This window comes from Micrasema longulum, unplaced genomic scaffold, assembly GCF_059751315.1.
Source record: "Micrasema longulum isolate JH-2025_06_02 unplaced genomic scaffold, ASM5975131v1 h1tg000611l, whole genome shotgun sequence".
NCBI classification, from domain to species: Eukaryota; Metazoa; Arthropoda; class Insecta; order Trichoptera; family Brachycentridae; genus Micrasema; species Micrasema longulum.
In genome coordinates this window covers 796,593-809,701 of record NW_028277807.1, presented here as the reverse complement: position 1 = coordinate 809,701, position 13,109 = coordinate 796,593, and the positions used below count along the sequence as shown (strand labels likewise).

Below are 13,109 nucleotides of genomic sequence, written 5' to 3'. Positions count from 1 at the left end.
CTGTTCCCTAAAATTTTCTCATAAAAAAATCCTACCATATTGTGCATGCATTTTTTTTCATTGAATTTTTTTACATGCACAATTTTGTACATACATTTCAATTCCAGCCAAACTGCAAAAGCAGTTTTTCAGCAGGGATTTCTTTCTTTGAATATTATTGTAACATAAATATTAAATATAATACATGTATTTAAATATCAACAAAATAAAAGTAAAAATAAAAAACACTCCTTTTTAGGAAACGGAATACAAAAATAATAAACAAATAACACTGTAAATTATTGTGAAAATAAGATTTTTTATTAGTGTTAGGTACACAATTTTATTATTTTACAAGAACACTACCACAGTTTCGGGAGAGCACCCCTTCCATTAACGGGTGATATAAAAGTAACTTATATCACCCGTCGATGTTTACATTTAAAACATTAGTTTTATATCACTCGTCGATGCGCGAAGTGCTCTCCCGAAACTGTAGTAGTTTTCTTGTAAAATAATGAAACTGTGTAACACATTTATAACAAAGTTTAATTTCATAATAATTTATAATGAAGCGTTACGAAATAAATGCCGAAAAAAACACTGTTTTTAGACAAAAAAACGTGTTTTTTTCACACGCTGAATTTAGTTAGGAAAAAGGTTTTGTAAACTATTTTAGCTTTATTTTTATTGATGTCATTTTTATTTCTTTCATCGGGCAGACTATTTAGTATTTTATTTATTTTTATTTTATTATTTTATAAGCGTGAAAGTATACGAGTGATACGCTCTAGTCGTGTCTTCATACGTATAGTATTTAGCCCCCTTTTTCTGTGATATTTCCTATCACTTTTTGGCGCATTTTATACACACGTGATATCGGCGTTTTGTAGATATCTCGTAAGAAACCTTCTGTTACCAAGCGATAAAATAATACATTATATTTTGAATGTTAAAAAAATTACATAAAACTATCATCGGAGTACCTGCATTGTTGTGCATAGTACGCACATAAATGTGTTCTGAGCAGATAAACTCTTCAAAACTAATTTAATATATTAATCGTCATCATCATCACCTTTCCCCTTTCCTTACGGCACTGCGTTGGTACACCAATCGCAGTGTGTCTTGATCATTTATTAGATACACGAAGGCGAGATGATCGATCAGTCTCACGCTTCAAGTGCCAGTCCAGAGACTATGAAATGGACTCAAGACCTCTTGCGTGGAAAAACGCGCTAACCTTTCGACTACGGGATGGACATATGAGATATTAATTGCTTTATATAAATACATTAAAAAAATATTGTCCTTTCTAAGTTTAACAATATTCTGAGTGTATCTAAATCTTTCCAAACAAGCGTTGAATTGAATCATAATTGACGATTAACTTTTTTTATTATCTGCCTAAAATTTTTGGTTTATTGGTCTGTTGAAAGATTTATTTATCAACAGAGATGCAGAACATACTTTAAGATATACGGACGTTTAGACATTTACAGGGCTTATGACCTGCGATTTACTGGTTTAAAGGATTAAGACCAATTTTAAATTTGTCAACAAACATTTTTCAATACTCAAAGTATTATTATTATTATATTAACGGTATTAAATAGGGGCCTGTCACAAAAAGAAATAAGTTATTCGTATATCAATATTGCGACAGGATTGCGTATACTTCACACCTTTTTAATGAGGAAAGTTTAACCTCTTGAATATATTATCACAATGTTCTATTTAAACATGCAAAAGTAATACATACTTTAGCGATTCATTTGCTAACGGTACTTGTGGAACATGAGTATTGTTTCTGACTCGACCTCTCTTCCTTTGAAGTTTCGATTGAAAACAAATACTTTATTATGTTCACTCTTGATATATTAACTAGAGTTGTTACTTTATTTAAAGTTTAACCGCAAACAAACTTCTGGGGACAAATGCATTCGACAGCATCAACAAAAGGGGAGAATCTCTCTGATGGCATTTAAAAATATTTTTAATGAGATTGCTTATTATTTTCCTAGCTTATCATGTACAAGAATTATACTTCATGCAAACGGTGTTTCTTCTAACAGATCTAACTATTTCACGATGATCTGGCGAGATAGTCAGCTGAGTTTCTCCGCAATTGCTTGATGTTTTCTGATGATTAAATGAATCAACATTTTTACTAAGAAATAAAACCCATTGATTAGATAATATAACAATTTCCAAAATCTCTCTAGTAATAAGAGAATCTCCGTTGTTCCAAATATATTGGGTTTAACAATATATTGGGTTTAACAGTATTTTTGGTTTACAAAAGAACTAGAATGCAATTGTTCACGAGTAGGTAAATATGTTGCCTTCTCAGGCATCAAAGTTTATCATTTGCCTCGCCGTATATTTTACCAATAAACTTATTTTTCTACGGTCGCGCATCTTTATATTCAATTTGTCGATTTTATTATTTCAGTTACGGTTGTGTGCCTCTCGGCTGGGTAGAAATTTTAAGGACCCACTTGAAAGCAATCAAAACTTGGCACAATTAAAAAGGCGTAACTTTCTCATAATCTCAAATTATTCTCTGAATATCTAGAAAGCTCGATGTGTTAGGTACCTATAATGAAACTTTTAGTATCCAAAACAAGTATTGCTTAATAGACTTAAATAAAAAAATATTAAAAAATAATTCAATTTATATCCAGAAATTGTAAAATTGACTATTTTTTAACGAGACGAAAGCCAAATTATTTCTTATAAAATAGATAGACCCACCTTAACACCTTATAATTTTCACGGTATAAAATTCGTCTTAGAATTCCGAAGCTTCTTTGAAATATCAATTATTCGTGTAAATTTTATTTTAGGTATTCGAAAATTGTTGATGAATGGCGAATTCGTGACTGAATTTCGCGAAAGGGGATTCTTCCGATAAATAAGTCTGCTTGTCTACATCTCCAATTCTTTCTCACACCGCGACCTATTCGCGATGGAAAAGCGAACATGAAAATTATATTTCGATTATTTGGGAAATGCGAAAACTGATTATAAATTATAACAATTTCGGGCAAGAAAATTATAATTAAAATGATAAATTCACTTAAAAGAAAAGAATAGCAGTAACTCATCCTAAAATAGAATTTCGGTGGTTTGATATAATAAAATATTCTAATGAATATTAAAAATAAACCTTACTGTCTTATGCACTTATAAAACAAAAATACAATCAGGCAATCATTTGAACAATAAATAAATAGCTTTATAAATTCATGTAAACTCCATTACTGCACAAAAAACATTGTAAACAACATTGTAAACAAAAAACATTGTAAGTCAAATATGAACATAAAAGAGAGCACAGTGACATACAACCTGCATAATTATAAATTCAAATAATGTGTGTAATGCGATCATCCCATAAATACCCCCATAATGGGCGGCAATTCATTCGTGAGTGGAAAAAGCCTTCTTGGCTGCGCCACCATTACTCTGAATAAACAGAGTAATTTGTAACAATGGAGCTCTGTACAATCCATCACACCAAACAAGAGTACGGCTAACAAACACTAATGTAGACATTACCATTACTCGTACGCGATTCTTACTCTGAAAAATCCAATACCGTCAAACGAGGTTATTTTTTAAATTTTGAATATATATTTAATATTTTAATACGTTTTGTAGTTTCTTAAGTTTTTAGTACGCAGTGAAGCTGATAATAATATTTTCTTGCAATTGCACTTGTCAAATTGTTTTTGTTAAATACCTACTTTTAAACAAATTTGTATTTATTTTGTTTTGCAAGTAAATTATACGTGCCATTTTTCGTCAATAAACGCCGTATTTCGGCACTGAAACTGAAAGAAAGGGCTGAAAAATGCGACTTAAAAAACGCACTGTCTCCTAGTTCAAATAGATCAAGTCAAAACTGTCAAAGTGAGAGCAAACGTAATGTGGACTAGCGAAATTGGCGAAATGTGAATTGATTTGGTAAAAAAATCCTGAAGCTTTATATAATGTGAACAGCAAAGACTATAAAAAAGCCCAGTTGAAACAAAATTTGTAAAAAATATCGGGACAACACTAAAGATATCAGATACAGCTTATAATGTAAATAATAACCAACTTTATAATTATTTTTTATAGTATGGTTCGCAGGCAACGGGCGCCGTGGAAAACGAACGCGTACCCGGTGCGAAAAAAACATTTTCTTGTATACCCACGAACACGCTATGCTTTTGTGGGATTTTTTGTTTACTATTTTTACTATTAATGTGTATTTCATTGCTATGTAATTATGCTTTATTTTTTTAATACTGTTTTATCACTTCTGTTTATTGTAAAAAAACAAAAAAAAATAATGATAAAAATAAAAAAAAATAAAAAACGGCTAACGAACAGCTATTCGGTGCGTTAACAAGCATTCATACTAGTCCATAAAACACTGTCCATGGGACAACGATCCGGTGCGAAAAATGGGTACACACCAGTAGCCATAAAATGTCGTCAACGGGCCTAATACGTACATGAGTACCTACGTAAATGAATTAGTGCAACTTACTCTAAAGGAGGTGACGGCAAGGCGCGACAGGCCGTCCACGTAGGGCCCGAGCACGACGTGCTCGCGCACCTTGAGCGACTGCTTGGTGGTGGTGCGCGGGTCCAGCAGGTCGTGCACGCGCTCGTTGTAAATCTCCATGTAGGACACCTCCACCTTGTAGGACAGCTCGCGCGTCTGCCGAAGGGCGATCTCCGCGAACAGCGCGTCACACAGGCGCGGGATCACGCCCTTGCTGTCCTGCGTGCCCATCATGGAGTACGACTTGCCGGACCCTGGGAAAAAGTGACAAGTCATATTTTAGTCATTATGAATCACAGGAAATATTATATACATTCGATACATATTCACGGCCTTTCAGATACAGCTGATGTTTTTTTCTGGGTTATTGTCATCTACATAATATGTACTTTACATGTATTGTGTACATACCAAATGATGGACGCTGAAATGCAGTCTGACCGCCGCACGTACACGTATTTTGAATAAAAAGCTGGCCAGAAGTAAAAAAAAAAAAAAACAAGTGTCTGTTATTTGAACACTGTTTACGGGTAGTTAAATGATTATGACGTCATGTGGCAGCCATCTTTTGCTTGCCGTGCCTTTGTGTTGGACACTACACCAGTCGGAATATAGTCGTTGACCTAACCGCACGTCTCTGTTCTCAGCGCTTACCTGCAAACGATATTTTGTATTCGCTTTCCGAGTATTTTAAGAGTTGTGAAGTGAAGTTTTTTGTAATGGATCTAAGAGTTCAAGGTATTAACTATATTTTTCATTGAAAATTATTATTGAATTAATACTATTTATACAGTTTTTGCATGTTTAAATTTTTCATTAAAACATAATAATTTTTACGATCTTTTTGACAAATAAGAGCGTTTTAGTCGAATAACATGTCTTCATCAAGCAAATAAAAATATTGCAAGTTAAAATTAAGTTTATGAACTTACTTTTAGAAAAGAAAAAAATTCCGCCCCTATCCGCCATTTTTTTAAACAATTTTTTTAAAAATATGCCATACATTTCTGAATATGTAAACTAATTTAAGTGACTTATTTTCACTATAGTATCTGAGGAGAATGTGAAGGAGCTGACAAGACGAGAACTATACAGCCTCATCAAGCAATGTTCTGAACGTTCTCTCGAGAAAAAGATAAAATATATGGAGGATAGTCTGTTGAAACTCACAAATTGCCCAGCAGATAAAATTGACGAGTTTAAAGATAAATTAAGATTCTTCAGGGCGGACTTTAAACGAAAGTGGATAGCTGCGTCTTATAAAGAAGAAAGATTTCTGAAAAATAATGAAAAGTGGCTTGTCGGTACTGTGAAGATAACAATGTGGTCAAAACAAAAGGCGGGTCGGCCGACAGTGGATTTCGAAGAATCTAGTGACCGCAGTAAAAGGCGCAAAACAAAAGAGTTACGGGACCAGGTACCTGATACAGTATTAACTTATGCTGCCCAAATGAGTCTACGAGCTGCGGGTAAAAGTGATGCATCTTCAGTTTTAAAAGAAATGACTAAATCTCCGAGGAGAGCCTATAAAATTCGCAAAACAATTTTGAGCTCGAAGAAATCAAAAAATATTCAGCCTTTATCAACAATGCAGGCGTTATCCATGTTTGTGGAAGCTGATTTGTCCCAAAGGCAGTATAATATCATACGAAATGCTAGCCCAAAACTTTATCCATGCTATTCGTTGATTCAAAAAGCAAAAACAGAATGCTACCCTAACCCAGATTCCTTTCATGTTACTGAAACGTGTGCCGAAACAAAACTGCAACACTTATTGGATCATACTACATCACGTCTTTGTAAATATCTTGATGAAGTCTTTCATAATATTTCTGAAAAGGAGAAAGAAAACTTAGAACTAATATCTAAATGGGGTTGCGATGGCTCTCAACAAGCCCAATTTAAGCAGCGATTTCAAAATAATAGTGATAGCGATGCAAACATATTTCAAAGCTCTTTTGTGCCTTTAAGATTGATTGTAAATAATGAAAGCTACAAAAAGGTTATTTGGCAGAATCCTGTCCCATCAAGTCCGCGTTTTTGTAGACCGATACGTATCAGGTTTGTGCATGAGACCAAAGACATTACGAAGGAAGAAATTTGTTACGTAGAAAATCAAGTTGAAGGTTTAGTGAGTACCCAGGTACCGGTATCTGATGGTGTTTTAAAAGTAAAACATATATTTTTACCTACTATGGTAGACGCTAAAGTGTGCAACGCAGCAACGGACACTTTATCTACAATGCGATGTTATATATGCAAAGCAACATCAAAAGAATTTAATAAATTAGAAATTAATCGAGAAGAAAATCCGGAAACATTTAAATTTGGATTGTCTATTCTTCACGCAAGAATTAGATTTTTTGAATCAATTTTACACTTGTCCTACAAATTGCCAATTAAAAAGTGGCAATCAAGATCTATGGATGACAAGAAATTAGTTGAAGATGAAAAGAAGAGAATACAGCAGGAGATTAAAGAAGAGATGTCTTTGTTAGTGGACATACCTAAAGCTGGATTTGGGAACACAAATGACGGCAATACTTCGCGTAGATTTTTCTCTGATTCAGAGACAGCATCGAGAATAACTGGGGTAGACTTAGACCTAATAAATAGATTTAAAGTAATATTAGAAGTCATTTCTAGTGGTTACCAAATAGATGTTAAAAAATTTGAGATCTTCTCCAAAGAAACGGCAGAAGTATATGTGAGGTTGTACGCATGGCATCCGATGTCGCCCACTGTTCATAAAATATTAGTTCACGGACCCTCGATAATCAAATATGCCATATTACCGATCGGTCAACTTTCGGAAGAAGCTGCTGAAGCCCGGAATAAGCACTTCCGGCAGTATAGACAAAATTTTGCCAGAAAGTTCTCTAGAACATTGTGTAATAAGGATGTCCTTAATAGATTATTGTTAAGCTCGGATCCATTCATTTCATGTTCGCGACCTACGAAAAAACGGAACAAAAAGGCTTTCTCAAAAGAGGCATTGCAATTTCTTTTGCCGAGTTTGCCAATAGATTCTCTGTTCTCAGAAGAAGAAGAAGTATCAGAAGACGAAAATTTACATTATTCTGATGAAGATATTATATAAATAAATATTTGAATAATTAAAAAATACTTTTACTTGAAAATGCCTTCTTCCCTAGAAAACAAGCTTACACTTGATACACACAATACAAAACTTAATATCCTTAATATATAAAACATATTTAAATATACATACAAGATCATATAAAGTCGATTCATACACTAAAATAATTTTGGCCAGCTTTTTATGACAAATACCTGTCTGTGCGCCGGTAATAAGAACAAACAGTGCAGGGCATAGCAAAATAAAAATAATAACATCATGCCCTTAAGGGCAATACTTTTTTTTCTACTTTACCGATGTCCGTAAAATTTGAAAAATCCGAAATTCTAAACAACAAAAACAAACCATCACGCCATTTCTCCGTAAGGGTAGGCAGAGAGGATAGAACGCCACATCACTCTATCTTTGCATACAAATCTCGGTTCCTCTACATGCACGCGCGCCGATTATTCCGACTTTTGACATGTCCATCTTCAAGTATTTGTTGGATTTGGTCATGCTATGTCTTTCTCGGTCTTTCTCTATTTCTGCATCCATCAACATTCGCATTGTAAATATTCTTACCCGTTCTTTCGCTGTCCATTCGCTTTACATGTCCAAACCAGCGCAGAGCTCCTTTCTCTCCTAAACAGAGTGTTCTCCTAAACACAGCGCAGAATAAGGCGTTACAAATACCCGACACATTTTGTGTCACTCGCTGTCGAAACTTCAGAAAAGAAAAAAGAAAATGAAGTCTATAATTATTATGTAATAATTTATAATTACATATTATAGGTTACCAATTAAAAATACTTGGTACACTTTCACTTACTTATTCGACCAATTGCGACCCTCCATCAAGGCAACAGATTAACATGTAATTGTCCTGGTTCATATATAGGACAAAGCGGGAGAGCAATTATTTATAGACTGAGAGAACATTTAGCTTCACATACTTATATTAAATAACGATATTTCAAACTACGCATTATATTTAAAGGAATTAAAACATAATTTTGACAAAATTTACATATATGCCATAAGGTCCAAAGTTAGATTAGAAATTTTAGAAATAAATAGGATAAAAAATAATAACGGTAGAATTTAAATAAATTAGCAGAGAGAATTAAAAAACTTTTAGTCCCCTTAGTTTGACCCTGTAAATAGAAATAAAACAATAAATATTTTCATAGAATAGAATCCTCTCTTACAGTACACCGCCAATACATGTTTTCAATCATTTGTCCCACTGTTTCGTTGAAATATTAGGTATTGTATCTCTTTCAACTCTTTTTTTTTAATGTACCTGCACTGAAGAAAATATTGAGTTTTATATAAGTTATCCTTACGCTGTATAATATTTGCCAGTCTGAAGATGCCCATTAGAGGGTGAAAGTGCTAATTGGTCAAATAAATAAGTGGAAGTGTGCCAAGTAATTTTACTTGGTAACTTATATGTAAATATAAGTTATTACATCATTTATTTATTTATTTACATACATAAGTTTATTGTGCATTATTTGAGACATAAGTTCAAACTCCATGGGACTAAAAGTCCTGTGTTGAGATAGAAACATAAAAATACTTTGAAAAATGCATATATATGGCACATCAATATGGTAAACAGTAAACTCAAACATTCGGGAAACCATCAAGGAGTTTCCTACTCAAATCCCTCCCACTAAGGAAAATCAAGTCCTTAACTCCTTTCTTGAAAATAGTTTTTATCCTTGAGAGCTTAATACGCTCTTCCAAAATATCCATGGAGTTCCATCAAGAATTCTCCATAAATAACTTGAATCAAATCAAGTCTCTATAATCTATTTTAATCATTTTTCGTAGTAGAAACTTCAATTTAGACCTCCGAATGCGCATTGTACGATGTTACGTCTTCTCGGTACATTTTAAAGCGTCGAAACGTGGACATTCACCCAAAACACCTCAAAAAAGATCGAAGCCTTTGAAATGTGGTGCCACAGGGAACAAAAAAAATCTCCTGGGTGGACAGAGTCCGAAACGATGACGTTCTCCGACGGATGAAAAAAGATAGAGGTACTGAAGACCATAAAGAAAAGAAAACTTTAGTACTTTTGGCATGTGATGGGAGGCGCAAAATATAACATTTTACAAGGCAGGTAGAAGGCGCATCTCTTGACTAAAGAACTTGCGAAACCTTGTTTAGGGCAGCTGCCAAGAAAGTAAGAATTGCTGTATCGAGGAGAGGAAAGGTCAGAAGAAGAATTTTTACTAAATCTTTTTAAATGCTATAATTAAAACACTGGCGATTTTAAATACAGAGCGAGTAGACTAGAAAATAAATCAACTAAAAACATTAACTTGGGTGGAATACAATTAAGAATTATATTGCACATAAATTCGCAGTTGTACAAAATATAATGTATACCTGTATGTAATACGAAGGAGGGTTTTAATCCTGTAAAAGATTTTCCACAAATTGCAAAGCAGCTACGTTGAGTTTAATGTCCGATAAGCCGATAAACCCTATAGGGCCAGTAGATTAAAACCGGTTAAATTCTATTACTGCCTCATAACTAAATAGCTAGGTACCTATTTTAAATACGGTAATTAGTGAAAAATATTTTATACCTACGTCAGAGGCCACATTTAATACAATAACCCCTTTTCTTGTGGCCAATGTTTTTATAATTATTACAAAAGACCCATTAGCACTATGTAATAATAATGTTAATCAAAAATACATTAAGTACATGACACTGTTCGAGTCTCAAGTAGAACGGTATTTTTATTCGCTGAAATAATGTACACTAAAAAAAACTTTGGTGCTAATCTTCTTTTTACCTACATTTTAAAAACCACGAAGACGTACTACACGAAGATTACGAAAATGTATGTATTAAGAACTTTTTTTTTCCACATCCGCACCTAAGTGAAGCATGAAGACATCACCGGGCGCCTCCGGAAGACCCATCGCCAGCCAGCACTCTCGCCTCCTGCCACGTCCATCCCGCGGCCTTAAGTTCCGCCGAATGAAGCCGAAAGATCGTCATCGGCCGCAAGTGTGAAGAAGAGGCAACTCGGGTAAAAGCTCTCCTGAGGCATCCGCAGCACGTGTCCATTTTTCGCATGAAAAGTTCATAATTAAATTCCTTAAATTTGCTCCCCCTATTTTTTATACGGAACCTTTAAAATGTAACTTAGAGCTTACAACTATATGCATAGGCGCATTTTTTTATTTTTTTTTACTGCTCTTATTCTTAGCTGCTGGTAAAGTCTGTAATGCCATCGGCTAAAGTAAAATATTCGGAAATATAAAACTGAAGTAATGTAATCGAGTGTTATCCAAAAATAATTGTAGAGGGGGTAAAAGCTCGACGAGTATAAGTCGCACATAAATAAATTTGTGTATCCGTCAAAGCTGAAGATGGAGGAATACAGAAAATATCTCGGAGAATATTTCAAAGGAGAAACTCAATGTGATTCATATTAGACCGTCGCGCGTCGGCGTCGCGTCGCGTCGCGTCGGCTTCGCATATTCACTATGACAGGGGCGCGAAGGGTCCAATTCTCCAATTGTATGTAGGATAGAGTATAGAGCAGTAAAGGGAATAGCGAATACATGATATAGGTGTGGGTAATAAAAACGAGAGTAAACTTTCACACCTACTTGCCGTTAAGTCACGTATTAGAATGTAGGTAAACTTTATTTAATCAATTTAGGTACTATACTTCGAGAATTTTTAATAAATATTATATATTGAATACGAAAACATATTTGACCTACCTCTGAAAAAATTAACAAAATATTTTTTTCATTTATATTTGAAGCACCAGCTTTGTGGTTTCCTCGGCGTAATAATGCGCCACCCGCTTATAGAGTCCATACGGACAAAAACCATTCTATGATTATCAATCACGAAGTTACCTACAGTTTACAGCAATACAATAGGTCGTAGGTACTTAGATCGAGAATTGCAAGCGCAAAACGAAACCGTTCGTTACACGTTTGTTCAACCAAAAATTTGAAACGCTTCTGTTCTACGCAATAGGGCGAAAGGGCGTCTCAATAAGCGGGTAGCGAATTATTACTTTGAGGGTTATTCATTGTACAACTAAAATTAAAATTAAAATACTTATAATAGTGCTTAACTACTTATTATTTATTTAATTACCGAGCAGTTTTAGAGCTACACGCGTTCCTTTAATGGGGTAGCACGTGTAGCTCCGAAACCGGTCAGATTTCAGTAATGAAATAAATATTAAGTGTTTAATTTTATGATATATATTTTTTTATCTGTTCATACATTTCCTTTTCATTTAATTAATAATTCATTTAAAATGGAAAAAAAACTTGATTTTTATAAAAATACTAGAAGAATAACATATTTGAACATAGGTTTTTTTTTTTATCAACAAGCATGGTAGAAAATAAAACATTGTATTTGTGATGGGTAATTCAACAGAGAGCTTTTTTTTAGAATAGAACATGTGCAGGCATTTACAAATCTTGTATTAATAAACTATCTTTACATATTATATAATAATATGGATTTGAATATGTAAATGTTTGAAAATTTACATAATATCGTTTGTCGTCAAACTTAATATCGAAAATTCGTCTTACATAATTATTATTTGGAGGGCAAATTTACAAAATGTGATAATATAATTGTAATGTTCCCATATCTTGCTAAATACGACATCAGTTAACATTTACATATCATTCCGAGTTCGTTAAATCTACTCAATCATCACTTTGAATACAAATTGTGGTAGGTATTACAAAATTACATACATTGTCTATAAGCACTAATTGTTGCTCATCATCATTCCTTTTCCGCACTTAATGGTGCACAGGGCACTGCATCGGTACACCAATTGCAGCGTATCTTGATCATTTTTGTTACATCAAGGTAAGATGATCAATCTTACGCTTCAGGTACCAGTCCAGGGACTATGAAGTAATTCTAGTGTAAAAACACCCTTTTAAATAAATATTATAATATATTTTATATCAACTCAACCGTGTCGGGAATCGAACCCGAGACCCCTTGCATGGTAGGCAAACGCGCTGACCATTAAACCACGAGGCCGACTTGTTGCTTAGTATAAATTAAGTAAAGCTAGGGTTTCCTAGGACAGCGGTGCCCGTATTTTAACGGCCGTAGTGAACGGTGATGCAGTGGACAGCCGTCGTAAAGGTGACTAGAGTGTGGTTTCCTAGGAAAACGGTGTTAAATGGTGTTGATAACACCGTTTTCCTAGAAAACCACACTCTAGTCACCTTTACGACGGCTGTCCACTGCATCACCGTTCACTACGGCCGTTAAAATACGGGCACCGCTGTCCTAGGAAACCCTAGCTTAACTATTATAAATTAATAGGAAAGAATGTCGTTTTGTTTGGGGGAGTAAAAACAATTTTTACTTCTTTGATAATGCAACAGTGAACGAGTCTATAAGTTTTACAAACAGGGAGATTATTTGGAATCCTAACAGAAAACGCCAAAAT

General features: G+C 34.1%; 1 protein-coding gene across 2 annotated transcripts in view; it reads right to left on the bottom strand.

Moving 5' to 3' along the window:
- Khc-73 (Kinesin heavy chain 73) overlaps positions 1-13,109 on the bottom strand; it is a 187,638-nt gene that overhangs the window by 53,291 nt on the left and 121,238 nt on the right. For both annotated transcript variants that reach the window (XM_088228830.1, XM_088228831.1), the window contains exon 4: positions 4,523-4,794. In XM_088228830.1, coding sequence (XP_088084956.1) covers positions 4,523-4,794 — 272 coding nt within the window. The remainder of the gene's footprint in view (positions 1-4,522; positions 4,795-13,109) is intronic.